The sequence below is a fragment of the Platichthys flesus genome, chromosome 4 (genome assembly GCF_949316205.1).
Source record: "Platichthys flesus chromosome 4, fPlaFle2.1, whole genome shotgun sequence".
In the NCBI taxonomy this organism is placed as follows: domain Eukaryota; kingdom Metazoa; phylum Chordata; class Actinopteri; order Pleuronectiformes; family Pleuronectidae; genus Platichthys; species Platichthys flesus.
The window spans coordinates 20,306,619-20,329,585 of NC_084948.1; the positions used below are offsets into that span (position 1 = coordinate 20,306,619).

Sequence of the window (22,967 nt, forward strand, 5' to 3'; positions counted from 1 at the left end):
AGTTTTGAGCCCATCATGTGCCTTTATTTCACAGGTATGATTACTAGATAGTTCCAAAATAATAATAATCATACTCTAAAATAAGATGTCACTTATAAAATACAACATATCACTAAATATTAATCTACTTTAAAAAAAAAAACCTTTTGGCTCGTACTACCTTACAGAAAAATGTGTGTCACATGCATATTCATTTAAGTATGTGCTTGAAGCCCAAAGGGGCAAAATAAATTTTCTAAAACACACCAGAAATATAAACAATAAACAATTAAAAAAAGGGAAATATAATCAAAATAATATGTGGAGAAAAATTCAGTTTCTCTTATTTTCTTCTCCATCTTTCATCTAACGTCGTCACAGATTTATTTTGTGACCTTTTAAAAAGGCCTCCCCCCTAAACCGTGAATCACTGGATTAAAATACTGTTTTTGAAGTAGTTAAATTAGCTCCAACTCAAGCAGCCACAAGAGAAAACAATAAGTTACGTAGAGATATGCATCAGTATATATATATATATTAACAATATCATGTATAATAATAATGCTAATAAGATTACCTCAGTCACAAAGGGTCATTTTTCTGCATGAATAAATATTTTTACATTCATTTATTGGTAACAAAGTGCAACAAGAGGAAATGGTCTCCACAAAGAACTACTGTCATGCTATGTAGGAGTCGACTGTCAAGGCCAAATTCATCGTCCACCATCTGGCAGTGAGATAACAGCATCTCCGCCTTTCTCAACAATAGATGTATTCAGCAGTACGGCAGGGAGAGTTTTAGCTTGTATAGATAGCTGCTGAACGTGACACAAATCAGAGAGATACTGAAGAAATGGACCTCTACCCCAGAAGCATTTTTCTTACTAAATGCCAGTAAGGATCAGATTGTGTCATTTCAGTGTCTTTGCAGCGCTGCATGAAAGCACAGGTGGTCTTTTAACTGACACCATATGTAAAAAAGTCTACCTGACATGCGGATGATGTGGCTCATTGAAGGGGAGCAGGATTGGAAAAGGCTTCATACCGGTTTCATATTTTCACGCTGAAGCAATCAACTAGTCACACAGAGCGATGACATTATATTTCTAATTTTCAGGTGTCTGTCCAAGAGCCACACGTTTTACACACGCTCAAACACAAATGTAGACTTGAAAGTCAGATCTTATAAGAAACTGTTTCGATTCGAGGGAGAAGGTTAGAAACACGACTTAAAGTTTAAATACTCTTTAACTTACCTATAGTACATATTAAATATAGATTACAGACCTAAAGATAGATAGATAGATAGATAGATAGATAGATAGATAGATAGATAGATAGAGAGAAAATCTGTTGACACTTTAATCTGGAGGGAATCTTTTTTTTAATAAATACATCCATAACAAAGTGAACTGCCATAATAAAATTATTTTGCCCATGTTCCCTCCAGTAATATTCACTAATATCCATAATTATTGATCATATACGTATAATTAATTCAAAGTCATGTTCCTCTCTTGCACTTGCAACATACTTGTATTGTATTGACAAATCTTCAGTAAATTGCACAATTTGTCCCGACCTTATGTTTCAAGGTCAGTCAAATTCAGTCAAAAACCCGTATGCCAGGTCCAACCTTAACATCCGTCTATTGAAGAAGACGAGGACAGCCGGTTCCACAATATGAGAACAACATAAATAAGTCAGGAGCGTAATTGCCTGTCAGACAGAACTCGAAGCAGATGAAAAATATCATCATACACACACACACATAAACACATACACACAAACACACACACACACACACACACACACACAAAGACGTACATGTCTGTCTTCATGTGTTTGAATGTGTACAATTGTGAACCTGAGATCACATGGAGGTGCAGGTCACGTCAAAAAACATGTGAAGCTCAATATCACGTAATAAATCCATTATGTTGCATTAAAAATACAACACATGGCTCCACCTGCATTAATATTTCACCTGACAGCCCATTTATTGTGAGCTGAGACTTACATTATAATGTAGAACCCCCCGCCTGCATCCTGTTCTTCTGTGTAAGTGGCTGCAGTGTTTTCTTGTGAGACCTTTACCTGCGACGGGTGTCTGCTCCGTACGAGACTTGTTATAATACTTCAGGAAGTTCATGGTAATTGAGTTGACGTTACATTAGTTTGGACCAGAGTGTTTTTGAATGACGTCATTATGGTCTGGGATAATTTTAGTGTTTTAAGATAAAACACAGTAAAAGTAAAATATTAAAATTGCAGCCACCAGTGAAGAGTATTTTAAACAATGGGTCCAATGACTATATATCTGGAAAATGCAGGATTATCATTTTTCTCATACAATCTCTTCCAACTCTTTTATTGCTTAAACTATTTTTTTGTAGGGACCAAACTCAGCTGCTGTGCACTTCTTGCACGTGTCCTGCACCAAACAGCAGAAAGACAAAGTTAACAAGGAGCTGGTGAAGAAAGTGGAGCAGACGGCTGCTGGGGACAAAAGCAGGAGATGGTGGGACCAAAACTGAGCTACGTGGAGAGTGAGTATTGTCCCCATATGTTATAGCATTTTTTACGTTACACACCATAACAGTAACAAGATGGAAAAGTGTGTCAATGTTGAAATTATTTATACATAAGAGAATGTCGTATGGAGATGGTGGGAGCACCGATGACAAATTTGGTTTAGGGTTAGTTGGGCGGTAATGGGGTTATTGTCAGTAATGGTGGAGTGTGTGAGTTGGTGTATGTATATCAAGCCGTTGAATAATCCTATTCAACAATCAGCTGCCAACACGATCAGGATCCACAACCTCTGATTGACGATCCACCATCATGATCCCCAAACAGTGTCCACATGCAAACCTCTCTTTTGTGATTCACCACTTTGAGGCATTTTGAAACTTTCACCTTCTTTGAGTTGTTTTTTTGTATGGAGTATTATTAGGCTATTTACTTTAACTGAAAGGATCTGAATACTTATACACACATAAACACCTGTGTGATGGTTCTGGGTCTGTTCAGGTGAACTTCTTACACAGTGCTGTGTGACCGTCCAGCTGCAGTTGAGGTTTCGGTGGCAGGGGGCGTCACCGAGCAGCTCCTGCAGGTGAAATAAGCTCCCACAGTTTGGCAGAGTGCGGAGGACACGAGGCAGCCTCACTCAGTGAAGCCCAGCAGAGGAGGCGGACGTGGAGGAAAACACCCGAGAGGAGCGAGGAATGAGAGAAAGCGAAGGAGCGAGCGTCTCTTCTTTCCTTCCCCCCGGGTGTGAGGCGCGTGGCCGCCGGTGCGCCCCGGTGATGTGAAGAGGAGGAGGAGGAGGAGGAGGAGGCGGGATGGCAGAGAGGAGGAGAGGAGGCTCCATGTGCTCCCGCTGCTTCTCACAGAGGACCCCGTCACCTGGAGACTCGCTCGGCCGTGTTCTGTGCGAGTGAAGCCCGCCGTGCGAACTTTGGAGGGAGCCGGTGGATGAGGCGCCATGGAGACAAAGACGAGACTTCGCGCGCTGCTGCTGTTCATGTGGATGTCTCAAGGTAATAAGCTGATTAATTCACTCGACGCTTCGATAAGCTGCTGCCGGTGGTGCTGGAGTGTCCGCGAGGAACCAGGAGCTCGCACGTCCATCTGCATGTGCACGGGAACATGTCACATGTCTCTGAAGACCTACCCTAACCCCCGAACTTTCAAAGTAAAGTTAGTTTTTATTCCAATTAACAGAATCTTGAGTTTGAATTGTTACTTGGTATCAATTTAGTGACAAAAGTCCAACATATAACACAGTAAAGAGAGTTTACCTGTGTGACCTTTCACCAGGCCTGGAAATTATGACCCAAAATATTGATACATAACGGTAATTATCGCGATAAGTGTCACTTTATTATCCATTTTATGTTTTCATACATTTTACTCCATTAGTGTAGGTCATGCTTTTAAACTCTTCTTTATGCGCCTTAAAACATCTACCTACAAGTTTCACAAATATCAGTTTCTCTCGCAAACCATTCAACTAATCGACCTTTGACCTGGCTCGTGCGTTCTTAGTGATCATGGGAAGTGCAGTGCCGAGTTTGGTGCGATTTCGGACAAGCAACATGTTAAATATCAATAAAAATGTAATAAACAGTCAACCAGTGCTCTGTTGCACTCGGTGTGTGCGTGTCAGTATAAACATTCATTGCACATAAACCAGGTAGGATGAAAGCAACATTTTGTAACTTCATTTTGCGCCATAGGCAGTGAATAAGAAACTTTGTCCCTACCCACAACTGCCCACATGCAAACAATAATGAAAAACAGTGACCGTATATTTTAAAGGAGGAATAATTCTGAACCAGCTGCGGAGCCTCGACCGAAAACAGAGAAATGGCAAGTTTAGAACAGGCACTAATTTTACAAATATTAGATATATCTTAAATGTTTCTTTATGAGCCAGCACAACGTATATAATCAATACATAATATTTGGACTTTTGTCATATTGCTATTGATGAAAATTATACTGCGATAAACGTTTTATTGCCAAGCCCTACCATTCTCACAGGCTTTCATTAACACCAGAATCGGATCCACTTTGCATTATACTCAGATTCATGATTCAGTCCATTCATATAAGACGAATCTGCAGTTATGAGTCTATTCGTGTCTGACCCCTGCCCCCACCCTGTCTTCCGACAAAGTTTTTCGGGAACGAGAGCACGCTGACACTACATGAAATATGTAATTTTTCTATTGCTTTGAAATTCAAAGTGGCTGCCACGGCTGGTGTTTTTTTTTACTAGAGGTCCCCTTTGAGGCACCACACAGCGGAGCACTCCTCATCTTAAGAGGGCATAATGTTGTTGCACGGTTGAATGACTTAAATTGAGTTTCAAGGAAGTTTTTTTTTCTTTGCTTTCTTTTGATGGTTATTGTCCCTTGTGACATACAAAATAAGGAATATAAAACCATGTGTGTATACCTGAAAGTGCAGGATGTGATTGCGATGATTCTGGACGTGAAATCCCACCATACATATTTGGGGCAACCACTTATACAATGGTAAAATACAAATTTAAATTCTATCAAATATTGGCTTTTATTCCTGGAATGGCTTGTAAGAAATAATTTAGCAACAAATTCATTGATTAACTGATACAAATTCAAATATATTGGCTGAAAATGTCATGAATTATGCCTTATTATACCTTTTTAAAAGTCAAAGATGACAATTTAAATGTTTAACATGGCTTTTTGTTGAAGGGTCCCTGTGAATAAAAAAGGGTCTGTACTGGAAGCAGTTAATTTGGAGCCAAAACTCACAGCTGTTTTCCAGCTGGATGCTATTACGTTACATAATCACACACAAATATTGACAGGAAGTGTTAAACATGGTGAATTCTCCTCTTTTTAAACACTCTGCATCATTTAGTCTCTGCTTCTATAAAAGGCCTTCAGGCTCGTCTGACTCGGACGATCTTGTCAACAGTGCCGCTGCATCACTTCTGACCAGATGTTGTCTTTGCGCTGGTGAAGAAATCCTCGGTTTTTACGGCTTGTGTCTCTTGTATCAGGAGTTGTTTGGTTCAAACTCCAGCTCAGCTCAGTTTCAGATGCTGAAATTATTTAGAAAGCATTTGTGTATTTCATTATTTAACAAGGCACAGGACACCTTAGTTTATATCTGTGTTGTTGTCATGTTCACGGAAACCACTCTGGCGTGACGGTACATCTGCCGTCTGTTGATTTGGTGTAACTGCTAAATGGAATGAAACAAATGGATGAACTCATGAAGTCTTGTGGCTCGCTGACAAGCAACTCACAGTCGCCTCCAGCTCTGGTGATCAAGTGGATTTCTCAATTTGCATGATGGATTTCTTTTTATGTTTCCGACAGCAGCTAAGCAGCCTGTCAAAAGCCAATCCTGCCTGTCAGAAACTTAAGAATTAGCAGCTCGAGAAAGTGCTGCAGTAAACCGCGCTGCCCGTCCGTCCGATGCGACTTCAAATGAGCCGGGAAGACGCAGCCTCTGTTAAAGAAATGCAGCTTGTTGGCTTTACATGAGGAGACCCATACGTTGCTAATTGGCTGTTAAAGGTTTAAATAAATGTGTTAATACTCAGCTGCCTCTGGGATCCTTTTCATTTTTGCCTCTGCGAGACGATGCTGAACATTTCCGTGATACAGTATCACGCAGTATGTCAAACATTACTGCTGCTCATAAGTGACTAGGCGACTTGGCAGCCAGTAGTCTGACTGGAGAGTCAGGTTAGCGTGCCAACGTCACCCTCCTCATGTGAGAATGCCTTTCTCCTTCCCCGGCTATTGAAACATTACCATGTCCTCAGCTGATTGTGTTCGGTGACGGCTGCTTCATAATGAGACGGGAGCCACTTGGCTCCGGTGTCAGCTGATGCTTGCGAGCCAGCTATATCCCTTTTCACAGAATAACTCACAGGGCTTAGGGTAATTCTAATTATGTATTGCATGATTAACTTAACAAGAAATTAAACAGTGGTCGTCCAGCAGTGGAACAAACAGCACTGCTGGCAGGCGGCTGCATGTGAATTAACTATCAGTGCACAGGCAGAGGTTGGCAAGACAGAGTCTCAGAGATATGAGAGATATCTGGAAATAAAGAAGTCTAAGAACTTCTAAAAGATGATGATATATGTGAAAACATTTATATTTATTTTCTTAGTTCCACTTTTATGTCTGTATAATATCTAGCCTCGGCTATATTTCTTTGTCATGAGGGTTTGATGACAATGTCTAAGGAATCATTGGCAGTTTTTTTAAAGCAAATATATATATATATAGTAGGTGCTACTAAATGGTTATGGGAAAGTTAATACTCACTACTGTATTTGAACATCACAAATTTACACAACAGTCTAAGTTTGTAATTGTGTGTTAATCATAATGATGAGTGTTGTCGTATTGTCATATTTGCGTACACATACATGGCCAATGAAGCTGATTCCGATTGTGTTTATGTAGTTGTGATCAATATGGTAAAATGCTCTCTAGGCTCACTCCAACAAACTAACCAGAGAACAACTCAAACCGGGGAATATTCCCCTTTTTGATCTACCGTTATTTTCCTGTTCCACTTATTGACTAAGTAACTAATTGTTTCTGCTCTAATCCAGGTTCGCTTAGAGTACGTGCCTTAGTATCCTCACCTCGTGCAGAGTAATGAGCTAAACACATTAAAAGAAAACGTGTCTTAATTCTTTCTTGTCACTAGTACAATCTGCTGCAGAGAAAACCTCCTGACGCTGTTCGTCTTCTGAGTCCCTTCATTGAGCTCAATTTATCTTCTCTATCGACTCAAGCTGATACATTTCCACCAGTTTCTCATATGGTTGCATTTGTTAGGCTGACACAGACCTTAGTGTGGGTGTTCCTATAATTGACCACCGTCCACCATGTGTACCATGAACACTGGGAGGACCCCTGTAGAGGTTGCAGACACTGATTGGAGGCAGAAACAGCCAAAGCTACCGAAAGGATTCGCCCGTATAGAACTAGGTCAGATTAATTGGCTCACGCTCGCGCCGCACAATGAAAAGGACACTGATGTGCATATTTTGATGTTGCTACACAACAGCTGCTGTGTGTTTGACATCACAGTTACACACCGAAGGCTCTAAACATCAAGTTATCTGTGTTGATTTTCCCTGTGACAGTTACAGTAGTGGAGGTTGACAGGTGTTGAGTGGCGCCGTGTGTGCCGGCTCGTTGAGTTAATGTGACTTTGAGGCAGGTGATTAAAACAGCCTGGAAGTGCTGAACTCACCTGGAGGACGTTGACGTGTGTTGACAGATGAGCTGTAGCTCTACTGTACCCACGCAGCGCAGGACTCACACGTATGTGGCTTTAATGGAAACGCCGCTCCGTTTTCTTTGAATTGTGAAAGATCATGCGATGCCAAATTGTTCTGTGGTACTGTTACATTGTTTTGGTAGTAAAGAGTGTGGCAGAAGTTGAGAAGAACTAACTTGTCACGTGGTAACGGATGCACCAGCCCTTCAAATCTCTAAAGACTCAAGCAGGGGCACTAGCCTATCATATCGCAGTAGTGCAAAAGAACAGGCACATGTAGCTGGTTGTGGAATTTATTTATCTTGTGTACTTCTCTTTAGCATTGTAGTGTTGGCTGGCATGGCAAATTTGCACGAAGGCTAGCTATGTTTTGTAAACAAAGCTTGAAAGTATGCTTGCTGTCATTATGGCTTCATGCACGCCCACCATCAAGCGTTAATCCAACTCATATGTGAGTAGCGTAAGAAACTAAAACATTTTTTGTAAATACTGTTAAAACTCATCTAACTCATTGACCTCCAACTGCATGGGTCACATGACTATTTTCTATCCAATTATAATTGAATAGTCTATTTATCTCAAGATGAATAATAACCCTGTGATAGCAGACCCCCCCCCCCCCCCCCCCCCCCCGGCATATTTAAGTCAGGAGTGAAAGATGACAGTTTCCTGGAAGTGCCAGTTGTAGAAAAAATTTAAGTATTTGTTTTTGCCAGTTATCTGGGTCCTGATATTAATGGATTATGAGAAACTGGCAAAGAGAAATGTTTGCCTTTTATGTTTTGTTTATTTTTTGTGTCTTTTGGGGATTTTGTGTCGCTTTTGGATATGTTTTTATTCATAGTCTTAAGTTCTCTGGCTTTTACACTAGAAATGTTCATGATCACATCAAACACCGGCTCTGGTCCTGAGGGGGCGCTGGTCCTTGCTCAGTAGTCCATACATTGCTCCTGGGCAAAATCATTATTGTTATAAAGACATGGGAAGTAAAACGTCAATAATATGTGTGTACTAAATTAACACAGAAATATTTGTTCACTATTACACTTTCAGTGTAATTGAGAGGTCTTAGTTTAATGAACAGCAGAAACAATGTGTATGTGGAACATGCCACCATTTCACTTGCAAATGTCTCCTGTGTTTTGTTGCAGTTTGTCTGTTGTGCTTGCTTTGCTGTTATTAAAGGAATATCATTATGTTGGAGCCATGTACATTTTAGCTGATGCAGATTAAACAAATGATCCATGTTTCCCCGACATCAGAAGGAAAAATATGGAACGCAATGTTAACCATTATTTTCACAAACTAATCAGCATTTTGTTGCCGGATGTTTTGCTTTGATGTGAACACCACTGAGTGCATTAGCGATCTGCTGTCCACAGCATACTGTAACCGTCGAATAATTCTCATGATTGTGCCGCTCTGTCAGCAACGACTGAAGAAAATGTTCAAATGCTTTACAGAAGAGGAGCCATCACGTGTAAACTTCTCTCCCCCGTGACTGTAAAAGGTCTTTGGTTTGTTCATGTTTCTGATTAAAGTGAGCAGCGAATGAGCTCTACCACAAAGTCAATGATTTAGTTGAAAACCCAATTCAACTATTTTTCTATGGAAAAACAAAGACTGTAACAAATTTTAATCAACATCTGATCAACAGCCTCTGTGGCCACAGCATTGATTCATTCTGTTCAGCTCCGAGTGATTAAACTGTTTTCATGTTCAGTCGCAATTGGATAGAGTGCACTCTATCTTGTATCCTTATTGTCCTAAATTAATAATAAATTAAGAGTGTAGTATTCGCAGAATATTAAATAATTTAACCTAATTATTAGACCCAACATATTGATCGTACATCCCGCCATCCATTATTTTTAAAGCTTGTCCTTTGAGGATCAAAGTCGGGCTTGGAGCCAATCGCAGCCGACAGTGGGGGAGAGGCTGGGTACATCCTGGACATGGCACCAGCTGACATATAGAGAGCATAGACTGTAAACACCGATGGAAAACACAATGGTATCGTGATCCCCACCTGGTGGTTGGCTGCAATATATGTCATAAATCCCACCTCCTCCATGTTAGCGAATATGACATAAAAAAGTACACATTAAGATAAATGTTTTTAATTTTACTGTCATTGGATGTGAATAAAAACGCATTGGAACGTCAACCCTTATTGTCAGCTGAGACTGGCATACTATTGGTTGAGCTGTACAGCCAAGTGTTGCTGTAGTGGTCATCTATATAGCGTGAGTTAGCCAAATGTCTGCTTCATTGCAATTAGCCAGCCAGCAGCAGCTCACGCCGCATTCAGTATGGCAGGAAGGCTCTCCGGCTCTGCAGGGCGATGAGATAGGTGCAGGGAGGTGCTTTAGACTCAGCTGAAACTGGAGGAAGGGTAGAGAAGTTGTACTGGTTCAATTTAGCTGCAGCCTTAAGTACAGAATATCATATTTCTGATGACTATAATCATATTAAATGATTTTCAAACCATTTCATCTCTATCTTTTACAGTCGCGTCTATTCCAGCCCTTGTGTGGTGCACTTGAATTATTCACTTATTGAAACTACTCACAGAGAGGGAAGCTCACAGTCATATATATGTTATGGTGTTTTCTCTCCTGTGATTAAACAGCAGTGACCCGCTTTAAGATCACTGCCCCTTCACACATCACTCTGGGCATGAATGTTTCTAACAGCATATTTATTTAAAGTACAGTACCACTACTATACACTGTGTCTGTAGTAATCAGTATTCAGGGGAGTGATACTGTAATGAGGAGCAAAAGGAAATTATGCCTGACAATCCCCAGCTGTCTGAGAAGTGTTGTTTAGGATGGTAGTAAAACCCCGGAGGATGTATTTTCCTAATCTGATCAAATATGAATGTTTTTATGCAGCAGCTACAGATGTCAAGTTATGGTTGTTGATACTCTCTGACATTTGAACAGGCTGAAAAAGGTTTCTGATGTCAAATATGACAAGAGAAAGTAGCCTGTGTTATAAGTCCAAACCAGTGAGACAGTGAGGTACAAAATGTCGCAGCTTCAGGATTCGAACATGCGTAAATTTCCCACTAGTCAGTGAGAAGTGGATAGAAACATGAAACGGCAAAAACACGAGCAAGTCCAAATTCCTGAAGATACCATGACCTGGATGAATAGGAACGTTAGATAAGAATGTGGTAGATGTAATTTAATGTATACTGGGTTAAATGCAGATTTTCATTTGTACAGGATTTATATTTATTATCTCTTAAGTTCCTAGCACAAACAGTCCATGGATGCAGAATGTAAAATACTGAAATAGTTTATAACGACAGGTGTTAGTCTCTGTAACTTCTTCCAAAAGAAACTTTTTGTTGTTTGGTATATTCACCGTGCTCAGGTTTGCTGGAACCACAACTACCCTAACAACCATCAGCATTTTGCGTCATGACCTTCCACAGCTCCCGAATATTTATCGGACAAAGGCGTTGTTTAAATTCAGCTGCTGTTAAGTGAATTCTGTTTGGTCAGTTAATTAAATCCTTCTTTAAACCTACCGATGGGCTGAGGCTGAGTCGAATGCACGTCGCTTTAGATTTAGATTTTCAGTGCAGTGAATAGTAATGAAGCTCAGGCTGATTGAGCCAGCGGTGGTGCAGCCTGACAGGTGTGTCATCACCTCCCCGCCGCCTCCTCATCCACACTCCATCTTCATGAGACTAATGATGTGGCCGTTGGTGACCAGTGGAGTTTTACCACCTGCAGGATGAGACGATCGGGACACTTTGGTCCATCTCCCCTTCTCCGCCAATCAGATGTTTGCTTGGCTCCTTCGTCTTTACCTCTTCTGCTGTAACCGCTCAGCTTCTGAATCATAGATAGTCTACAAAGGGAAAAAAGCATCCAAATGAGCTGTGCTGAGTTTGTGGAAGCTGCCGGTTTCCCCTGATTGTGGCCATAAATGATGCATCTGTCAGGAGTGTGTCATTTACACCCCAGGCGTAGGCGAGGGTCGTGCTGCCTTCAGACCAGGTGCGCTCTGAGAGGAAGTGGCACAAACTAATGAGGTACATTCAGTCTTTAAAATAGACCTTTGCTCTGGATAGAAACAAGCATGTGGACTTTAGAGACCAGGTGCACAAACCCACATACATTTCGCAAAAAGCCCCTGACTGACGTCTAACGAGAGACATCCACGGAAACGTTTGAGAAAAAGAAATCCTATTTATGCTGGAGTTCGTGGCTCAAGAACGCGTTAACCTGCAGAAATACATTTTCAGGCAGTTTCTGCAGCTCATCACAAATACTCAGTTGTTGCAAGCTGTTATATAATATGACGGAGGCTCTTTTTTAAAGCATTAAACCAGTTTCATCAGCGTTTTTAAATGTTTCCTTTTATCCACAGAGTGAGATTGAATTGTGGGGGTAAAGCGCCTGAAAACTGCTCGTCTGTAAAGAGAGAAAAAGAAACATCTTTATTCTTTTGACTTTGTAGTTCAGGTAGGAAAAGGGCTGTCTGTTCACAGCGGATGAGTTCTGCACTGGGGCGCACTCAGGTTATTGCCCTGTTTGGCGGTTATAGTAAAGCAAAGGGAGATGGGATTTTTTTTCACTGTGGTGTCAGAGGGTTGGATGAGTTATGTGCGAGGCTGTACTGGTGACATGTTAGTTTTTAAATGGTGGATGATAGCCGTAAGATACTGGAGGATTTTAATGCGTGGAAGAACAGAACGGGTGTGATCTGAAGCACGGTGGCTTCGGTCTGAGCAGAGATGGGAGATTAGTATTCATTGAGGAGTGAGAGGCATCCTTGCTCCTTTCTCCTGTTGCTCGACTGTCTCGCCAGATGGCGGGGAGGGTTGTTGAGGCCAGATTAATGCTCTCATCTGATTTGAGGTCTAACCTGTCCTCACAGGCTTCAGGCGTGGTTATCTGAGGCTAAAGAAGGTCCCTCGGGTCAATCCTGCATTGGCGAGGCAACTCAAGCTCACGGGCTGCAGTTATTCCACCTCGCAGATTAAAACTGCTTTACACCGTGGCTCTGTAATGTTGCTCCTCACCAGTGACATAATGTTTACAGGTTGTCTGTGTGTGTGTTCAATTCTTGTTAACGTGAGGCCTCAGTAATGTCTTGAGGGAACTTCATTAAATTTTGCTAAAATTGTTCACTTGGACAGAAAGAGAAACTGATTTGATTTTGGTTGTCAAGGTCAAAATTGATATCATGTTGTCATGTTCTGCATAAAAAATGTTCTATTTTTAAAATCTGTTATTAGGTTCATCAGCTCAGCGGCCCAAACACCATAAACTGATGTAGTAGCCATCTAGAGACCTACTGTTTGTCAAATCATCCAAAAAGCTCTGTTCTAATAAAGCTGAATAATGTAGTGTGTAATGAAATGAATCAAAGCAAAACCACTGTTGCTTCTGTCCTGAAGCTTGTCTATATTCAATAGACTCTTTTGTAAACTATTGATTAATAATAAATCATCATTTTTTGGTTTCAAATTGTAGGCCCATTAACCTAAAAAACTTGTCAATGATGTGTCTAACTAGTCTTTTGACATCATATAATTGTACGGTCAGGATGTATTGTGTCTTACCGCACCACTTACTCACCATGTGACAACAAATCCCCCTGAAATGGCTTTTGTTGTTTTCATGAATCCCTTTACTTACTCTTTTTTTTCTCCAGCCCTCAAGTGTTTATATAGGAGCCGTAGCATCAATTTAGTTTGTGGATCAAATTTTCTTTCGGCTCAGTCCCGCTGGTGGCGGTGAGGCAATTGCCATTAGAATCAATACCTCTAGGTATTGCCACTCAAAATAGAAACAACCTACCAAGCAGAAAGCGTAGCCAAACAGCATTTTACAATCTCAGGGATCTGTCAAACCCTGGAATAATTGGCTCTTTGGGATGGTTGAGAATTGGAGCCGGGCAGAGTAATGACCTTAACATCACTTGAAGTGACACTCCTGTCTGTAAGCCTCTCTCGATGTCATTAGTATGACCAGGGAGCTTTGGTAGGTGAAATTTCTCCTCTGCATCATACCTAGTGTCAGTGTCTCTGCACGAACGGTTCAGGTGAATTTCATTTCATTTCCTGTTCACTGCAGCAAGTTGAGCAGAAAATTCCCATCCCCTAATTCTACATTTAGTGAGGAACACCTTTACATTTACTGTATGTTTTGTTGCAGACCTGGATCAGGGGACGGATCTTAAACATTTTTATTTTTTATTTCTCTGAATATTTCTTGGATCTTGATGTCAAACTCTGTCAAATATAGTGAGTGTGTGCAGATCCTGTTAATTTAAATGTGGTTTCATCACAGGACCGTTGGGCTTTAGTAATGTGCTCTAGTGATTGCCATTCTATCTAGGTTGTTTTCTATCTAAGTATTTTGGCATGATTACTCAAACACTAAGGGGGTATGAACCATAGAAGAGCCCATGTAATTTAGGACCAGATTTAGCAGAAGTTGTCTGTATGAGGAGAAGGAAAAGTGTTGAGCTGAATCATTATAAATGAGTGTTCACTAGTGGACAGCAGACGTGGATTAAACTGAATATAAACACGTCTCTATTATAGCTCCACTCTCTTTGACATGAAATGCTGACTAAATCACTTGACAATGTATTAACAGATAATTTGCTCATCACCTTAACTCATTTGCAGTATCAGTTTTGAAAATAGCTTTGATATAATAGAGTGGTTAGCTGAACTGAAATTAAATTAGCTCACGTGTACAAAAACATGAACTGCTTTTTTTGAGCCATCTCCCTTATCTCTGTCCGCAAAGTGGCAGTGGGCCCAGTCATGCATTAAGGCACATATATTAGTATCTATAGAGTGAGTCTCACCTATATGGTCTTATTTTCAGGAGGGGAAATTTTCTCATTTCTATTTCCCGACCCAGAGGTTGGCTGGTCTTCTAAATTGATCTGGCGAACACAGCTGCTTCTAAGAAACCTGCAGAAACCTGATAAGCTCGGCAGCCATGGCACCTTTAGCGCCACAGCTCAGACTTCAAATATGCTTCATTTCAAATGGGAAAATGAAGTCATAAAGTTTCTCTGGTGTCAAGTCGAGCCAGTGAAATTTAGGATTTCATCCCGAAAGTGGTGACACATCCGAGAAATAGTTCAGCACTGAAAACTGGAGCATACAGTGGGAAGCGTACAAAGTGAACGCACTTTGCAATGATCCAGGAGGTTTACTGATGAGGTTAATAAAAGCCTGATTGATATATTGGTAAAAATTGGCCGATATCAGCCTTTCATAGACAAATTGGTATGAATGTTAATGGGTGCAGACATGAACCTTATATTTCAGAGAAACAACAATGCTAAAAAGATGTATATTCATGTTCATGAAAAAAATAAGCTTATTTTCTTATATCTGGCTCTATATATTTGGTTGTATTTGCGTCTTCTATTTTATTTATAGTTCATATAGCTGCATACATACATCCTGAGACAAAACACTGATTAAAAATAAGATTGAAAGTTGCTTTAAGGAGCAAGAATAAAAGTACATTTTCAGTTTCAACAGATAAACTTTACTGAAGAGAAGCTTTTATTTTCAGGGTAAAGGTGAAACACAGCACATTCAAAATACCAGCGCTCCCTTTTCATACTGAAGCGAGTCAAATCCAGTTTGTGATTAATCAGCGACTCAGACTAAGACATTTCCTGCTTTTGTGGCATTTATGCCTTTATTTCATTATTCATCTGTTCTCCTCCACTGTCACAAATTAGTCCAAAGAAGAAAAAAGCATTGGCAGAGAGTTTTCAGAAAAAAAATCCTGCAGTGGAGACGACCGGCGTGCATTTAGATCGTCTGATCAGTGCTCGTGTCCTTACTGATTCCAAATGAGAAAATTAGTGTCACTGCTGCAGTCACAGAAAGAGTTTCAGCATATAAGCACAAACGCTGCCGTAGCCGAAGAGCATCTTAATTTCTCTTTTATTTTCTATTTGACCCAATCGGCTCATTAAGGCTCAACCCTAGACACATATATGGAAACATTATCTATGTGTTCATTTTGTCCGTATTTATGCATGTATCCTAAACGATATGGAGCAGTACCACTTCAATTAATAGGCACAAGGGAAATGATAATAAGACATGAGGAAGAAATCTAAACAACGGGGAAACCTTTTGATGAGACTTTGCGAGTTGGTAAGAAAAAAACAGGCATGTTTTTTTTATTTTGGGTTTCAGGTCAGTCCAGTTTATATCTTTAATTATAATTTTTTCAAAAGTTTACACAAAACAATGACAAGCCTAAATGGTAAAAGACAATGCCAACATTTAAACTGGATTTTATTTGACATCACACAGTCACTATTTCAGGCTCATTTATGAACAACATTGGATACGTGCTTTTGTCTCTGGGTACATTTTGTCCGTGTTTATTAATGTTTACGAATATGGAAGAAACAGTCAAAACAGAGCAGTACCACCGGAAACCAGTGGGGAACAGTGTAGCCAGTAGTTTAAGCGAGATGAAATTTCAGAAATGTGGGAAACCTTTGAGGAGAAACTTTGCAGTTGGTATGAAACTATAATCTTTACAGGGATGTAGCTTTACCACAGCGACAAACTTTCTAAAACGTTGAACGTAATCACAACCTCTTTCACTGTCGCCATGTTTGTTGTCTGGGACTCCCGACATTGTGCTGCCCTCTAGTGGATGGTTTGCTTAACAATCAAGCCATCTTAAAGGACGCATGGAACTATTTGAGCACTGACGGTTACATTGTTTCTCTTTTCTTACTTAAAAGCAGCAAAAATGAGCCTTTAGAGTAATTTTTTCACTTCATCATTGTGGCAGGAGTTTTATTTATTTGCGCAGTTTAAATAATTTACTAAAATAAAGTTTATAGAGTTGGTTCGAGTGTGGTCTCACTCTCAGTCTCTGATGTACAGCTTCAGCTGGATGAAAGGTGGATTACAGACAATAGACCATGAACAGCAGACTCCCCCTTTGCCTCACACTGGTAAATAATCCTTCTCAGATCCTGTGTTTATTGCTGTTGTGTTTCGCACGTGGACCAATTATTTACAGTTTTCAGTGTCCCTCATGATATCACAGAGTAACACCTCAGCTTTAAGTGTATGTATACTCTTTTTGAGAGCATCATTTGGGGGTGAGGGGACCACTGCATTTGATCAAGCCTAATTGGTTTAGGTGAAGACTCGGACGATGGCTTGTGCCCTCAAGAGCTTTTCCTTCTTTCCTAGAAGCCGGTTTTCTTTGAAAAGGCTGTAAAACAAAGGTTAGGTAGGTGCTTTTGTTCTGGAACCAGGTGTTTCATGACACAAATTTCAAGAATGACAGCTGCCTCGTGTCTCACATCTAATCTGACAGTGGTTCAATACCCGGCTCCTGGAGTTCTGCACGCCAAAGTGTCCGTGGGCGACACAGTGAACCCCTAATTGCCCCTGATGGTGTGACTGATGTGTGACAGAAAAGTGCTGTGCATGGAGTCATTATATGAATGTGTGTGGCTGGTATTGTGAAGGGCATTGAAAGGTCCTGAAGACAAGTCAATTTATAAATACACTCAATTTCCATCCTGCTCCATATTGTCTGTTTCATCAGTGTCCATAAAGCGATGGATGAAATGAACGCAGAGTACGGACAGAAGGCTCAGTCCCTTTTCATATTCTTATCTAACGTTGAGCTTAAATTAGCTTTACGTTTTTTAATTCTAGTGTAAATGTTGATGTTGCACCATCTAGAAATATTTAACTATGTGTGCTTTTCGTGCTTTTGTGTGAAAAATGAGAGACGTAAACTGAATTGCCCTGAAAAGGAAATTGAACAAAAAAAATCTGAAATGGTTTGCCAGCTTCAATCCATTTTTTATTATTTTCCAGTTATCTGATGTTGCTGTAAAATATTGTTCACTTTTTATCATCGATATTTCTAAAAAGCTGAAATCACACAAGCGTGTTAAAATGATAGTATTATAATATTATTGTGTTATGTTGTATTTATAGTATTTTTCACAATAGGAAGTACTGTACAATGTCTGTGGTGTTAGTGGAAACTATATTATACAGCCTCGCTCCCAGACTCAGCCTTTCCATGCTCACCACCAGGTTTCTACTATAATGTGATAGTCTCCCAAGTTAAAGGACAGTGGTCATGTTACGATGTCTTGTCTCGAGCACGACTTTTGTTGATTCCGTCTCCCTCCCTGCTAAAGCCAGCTTGGGCTGATAATGAGATTAGTGTGTGGAGAGGTAGCTGAGTGACCTAGGAAACAGCGATTGTTTATCTGCACGTCTGCTGCAGATCAACCTGACGGGAGAAAGGGGTCTCAGAGCAGAGAGTGGGTGTGAGGCTGCAGGGGTCAAAGGGCAACAGGCTCCCTTCAGTCACTGCACCAATGTGTCTATAAGCTCACTGTGTGCGCTCAGCTTTAATTGCCAGATCAGGAGACGCTCAGGGCACCGACGGTTATATTCAGAAACACAACACAACGCTGTAACATGGAAAGTTGCACAAAAATAAAACCACATGCTTCATTTTATGAGCATGCAAACGCTCTGTTTACCATCTGTAATCGCCACCTCCACAACAAACACAACCTCCCCCTCCATCAATGGCCCCATCCAAACTAATCAATGCTCTGTTGAACTGTAGCAGAATTAAAAGCTTAACCCCTTTTGCTCCCAGCTGTCTTCAAAGACCTTAACAGAACCAGGCACTTTATAGTGGAGTAAAAAGCCCCACACAACAACAGAGAACTGTGATAACTGCAGCTCTCAAGGTTTTAATGTTGAACCTAAAGCTTTTTGCTTTGATTTTAAAAAGCTTCTCTTTGGAACAGTTTTCTAGGGTTTGAGGCCCTTGAAGAATAAAACATTGCTTGTGCATGTTGGGTTTAAGTGATAGCAGTTTTCAGATTTAATTAATATATAGTTTGTGCATAGTTTGTCAAATATAAGGATTTGTAGTTTTTTCACTCTCTACTGTGACATCAATAGATAAAAGGTAATATGTTTGTTATTTTTGACTGTTGAATATAATCACCAATTTGATTTTAGAACAGACATTGCCAAAGACAAAACAGTTAATTGACTAATGGAGAAAATAATCAGATCTATTGATGATGAAAACAGAGGTTAGTTGCAGTAATAGATTGAAACATCCTCATAGTAATTTAACCCATTTGTCTTTGGTTCACATCTCAGGGAAATAACCATTTGGCAAATCTGCTATCATGAAGAAAGCAGGTTTATATGTGTATATTTGTGGAAGAGTAAAGTAGCTCAGGAGGATTACACCAAACACCAGAATCCCCATCTCGCCTTTGACCATTACACAGAGACACCACTCGGCCAGTCTCAGAGGAGTAACTGTTCTCCATCTAATCGCAAAAGTGAGGGGAGCATTTTGAGGAAGGCGCAGTGTATAATGCATTCCCAAGTGGACCCTCGAGGGGCCTTAAAAGCCTCTTTGACTAAATCCATCCTGTCAGTGTTGGGGGAGCCATTGAATCCTTTTACACCGTGATAATCCATGTTGATTCTCACCTCTCGTAAATTACCGCCGCTCACAACTGTGTCAAATGGAAACACACATCGACTTCATGTCCCTGTTGTGTAAAGACTCTTTCTCGCTGACGGTGTGCTCACTGGGGACCACTTTATTTCCTTTTCTTTGAAAGAGAAAGTGCATGACTGTCGGTACAACATCTGAATCAGATGGTCCATTACGGCCATTACGGTATAATTGTTCCTCTGTTAGATGTGTTTTATGATTTATCTGTTTGTTGTTTCAGTGGTTGTGAATTAAAATCATTGCTGATTAGACTGGACATTTTACATGAAAAGACTTTGTTGGTGCAGTATCTGCAGAGCGTTCACTCTGATCTTTTATATCAGATAGTCTTTCTTTGTAGTATGAGGTGCTGTATAACTAGAGCGTCCAACTAAATATTGATTAATAGATGGGTTCTCACTCATGTTGTTTGAACAAATTTGATACGATACGCAAATTCATACGTATTCAAATGATGTCGTGTTAGTCCACACAGGATAGCTTTGCTTGCTAGCCTCTTTTTTGTGGCAAAACATCGTAACATTAGTGATGATGGGTCGAGAAGACGTGCAAAAGGTCCCACTGCTGGATCACGAGGCAAACGCAATTTGCTCATGTGTTCGAATGGTGTGATGAGTGTACACACAAAAAAATGTTTGATGAAAATTTGTGCGACCGCTGACTTGCGATAATTATCCAAAGACGTTAATGTGTGAGATAGTGGGGCCAGTGGGTAAATTCATTTAATAGGTTTGTGTACAATTCCAAAAGTAATTTGCTACTGTGCTACTTCAACTGGTGTTTTACTGCTGCTGCTGTGTCTCCAGATCTCCCCATTTAATTAAATTAATGCTCAAATTCAACCGTAGTATCATGTTGTTTATTTCATAAAATATCAGCTTACCTTTTCATATATCCAATCAGGTAGTGTGAGGATTGAAATGCAGCTACAAAGCAGATAATTACTACATTGTACATCTGCATTAACTAACCGGGAAATCTTGTAACAACAGGCAGCTTTTGGCAGCTTGTTGAGTTCTTTGACCGTCCTTCAACCACAGCAGGCCACAGGTTTAAGCCCCCGTGACGGCAAACATCCTTCAACACGACACTGAATCTTTACCAGCTGCTGAGCTGCTCGCCTGTTACTGACCCTGCACTTAGACCTTGCTGGGAAAAGAACATTTCCCTACAGGGATCAATAAAGTGTCACATTAGCACAGTAATGCACAGAAGGGAACTAAAGCAGGAGCGAAATTACCTGTTCAATTCACTGCGCCACATAAATCACAGCTGTGATTTGCGAGCATGGCGAATAGATACAAGACACTTTGCTCGGCAGTAAAATGTCACACTTGGACACGACTGTGACTGCTGAGGCCCTGAGCTGCACCGGACAGTAATAATCTGCAGGGGTGAGACACTGAACAACCTATTTTAGAAGTGTGCAGAGCAATAGCATATCCTGTGTTTATTTTACACAATGTGTGTGTGTTTAATCTTATAGAAACAGCAGATCATTTGATTTAAATATAATTAACCCTTTAAGGATAAGTTAAATTGTAATGCCCACATTTGCTCGATTAGTGGGTTGTACTTTATTTGCTCAAATGACTGCTTTTCCACAAAGGGAACACAGCACAAGCAAATTTTCCAGCAACCAACTTCAGATAAAAATCTAATCTGGTTGGAGAATAATCTCTGTGTCCCCTCTTTTCATTATGTAACATACGGCTCCAGTTTTACGTCTAAATTAAGCTCCAGTTTGTTGGAGGTGACCTGCACCATGTGCCACAGGTGAGTGAAACCGGGACAAAGGTGAAGCAGCTGTTAAAGGATCGGATCCACCAAAATTACAAACATTTGTAATTGTCCTATCGTGACTTGGGCACTTCTAATCCAAACTCGGCACAGATGTTCCCGTTCACCAGCCACATGGCTGTGCTCCTCTGTGAACACTATCCCAGCGTGCAACTGACAACCTGCTACCATGCGCTCGACTTTTTAATGGAAGTCTTTGTACAACCTTGGGTTCTGTCTGCTGTGGTAGAGCCCAGCATCTGTTGGGAGCTTAGGACCTTGTATTGTGCTAAGACCCTCTGAGCTTTCCGTCGGGTCGGCTTTTTGGAACCACTGATTTCTCAAATACCAGCCACTTCCTCTTTCAGTTGATGATCATGGCTCCCATTAGTCTTTGGGACACCTCTGTACTTGTAGCTGTCCTGTATGTCTGTTTACTTACTTTCTGGTAACTTCACCCTTTCAGTCCTGATCGCTTTTCTGCATTTTGGAATTTATCCAACCTGAAAGACTCCTTCCAGTAGATCCTGGTGAGTCTATGTCTCAATCACTCCTGGCGCACATATCATGTATTTATTTGAGGCTGATGCTCATTCCACTTCTGAATCTCGATCCATATCCACTCTTTGCGATGATCTAGTTTACGCAGAACAGCAACAGGCAGACTGTCATGATATCTTGCCTTGGAGTTGGCGTCTAGTGTTGTTTTCCATAGCCTCATTGAGGGTTATCAGTGCTCTGCATAGTGCCAAGCACTCTAGTGTGAAGGACGCTTTGTTGAGGTCCATCCAGGCAGTGATCGGGTTGTTCTGTCTCCAGTAGCTGGTGCTTTGACCTTCTGGTATTGTTTCCAAAGCTGCTATGTTGTTTCTAAGCTTTGCTCAAGTGTTGACTCAATCCGACTCAACTTAGCTGCTATGATAACTGTGAATCAGTTGGAGTGGATCATGTCAGGAACTGGTGATGCCTGAGACTTCTGACGTTGACTGTTTTTTGTTCTGGGAGGTTGCTGTCTTCTTCTTTTAGGTCTACCAGCTTTTGCCATTGGTTCTCACAATATGTTAAACCTCTTTCTCCCTTATATTCGTATTGTTTAGGACTCTCTGAACTGAGTGGGTCGGTTTTGTGCTATTATTCCCTTGATTGAGTCTCTCAATCTCCAGCTATAATCTAAGCTCATTTCTATTGATGGTTCCCACATGTTTCATGTCACCTCTCTAGTAACATTCCATCAACTCTCAATTCTCAGTTATTATGCATCTGTCTTGCTCCAGCTGTCCACTTGTCATCAACATGCCCTGGTTCTCCAAAATCGGTTTAACCTCGTTAATCTGTGAAACTCCTTTGTAATATTTCTCTCGATTATATATAGTATAGCATTGGGACCTAATGATATAAAATACAAACATGGAAAACTCAGATTAATCTGATAAAAGTTGGAAAGTGCAAAATTGTCTTTTTGTGAATAAGGCAAACATAATCTGTGTCCTTACAGTAAATGTGATAAAAGAGCAGCAGCCAGGGCTCAGGTGGGACACATGACAGGCCAAGTGATTTCCTTTGGTCTCCATAGACCTGAAGCTGTAGCTCTCACCTTGGGTCAGGCCCCGCAGCTTTAGTGTAGGTGGACATCATGTGAGCGTGTGGATGAGAGGGCCAGCTGGCACTATCTGCCTGTAACAGGCTGTTAGATGTAATGTAGAGTGGAGATGGGGGCCAGCGGGGCTGCGACCATCACCACTGACCAAGAGCGCCTGACTCTTCTGAGTCTGTACCTTTGAAGATTTAACTACTTGCGGTAGAATATCCACAGGCTGGTGTGTCATAA

General features: G+C 40.8%; 1 protein-coding gene across 2 annotated transcripts in view; it reads left to right on the top strand.

Moving 5' to 3' along the window:
• The first annotated feature begins 3,091 nt into the window (after positions 1-3,091).
• esamb (endothelial cell adhesion molecule b) overlaps positions 3,092-22,967 on the top strand; it is a 39,807-nt gene continuing 19,931 nt past the window's right edge. The window contains exon 1 of one of the 2 annotated variants that reach the window (XM_062386450.1): positions 3,092-3,526. In XM_062386450.1, coding sequence (XP_062242434.1) covers positions 3,472-3,526 — 55 coding nt within the window. In that variant the 5' untranslated portion in view covers positions 3,092-3,471. The remainder of the gene's footprint in view (positions 3,527-22,967) is intronic. The other variant, XM_062386452.1, reaches the window with a different exon arrangement.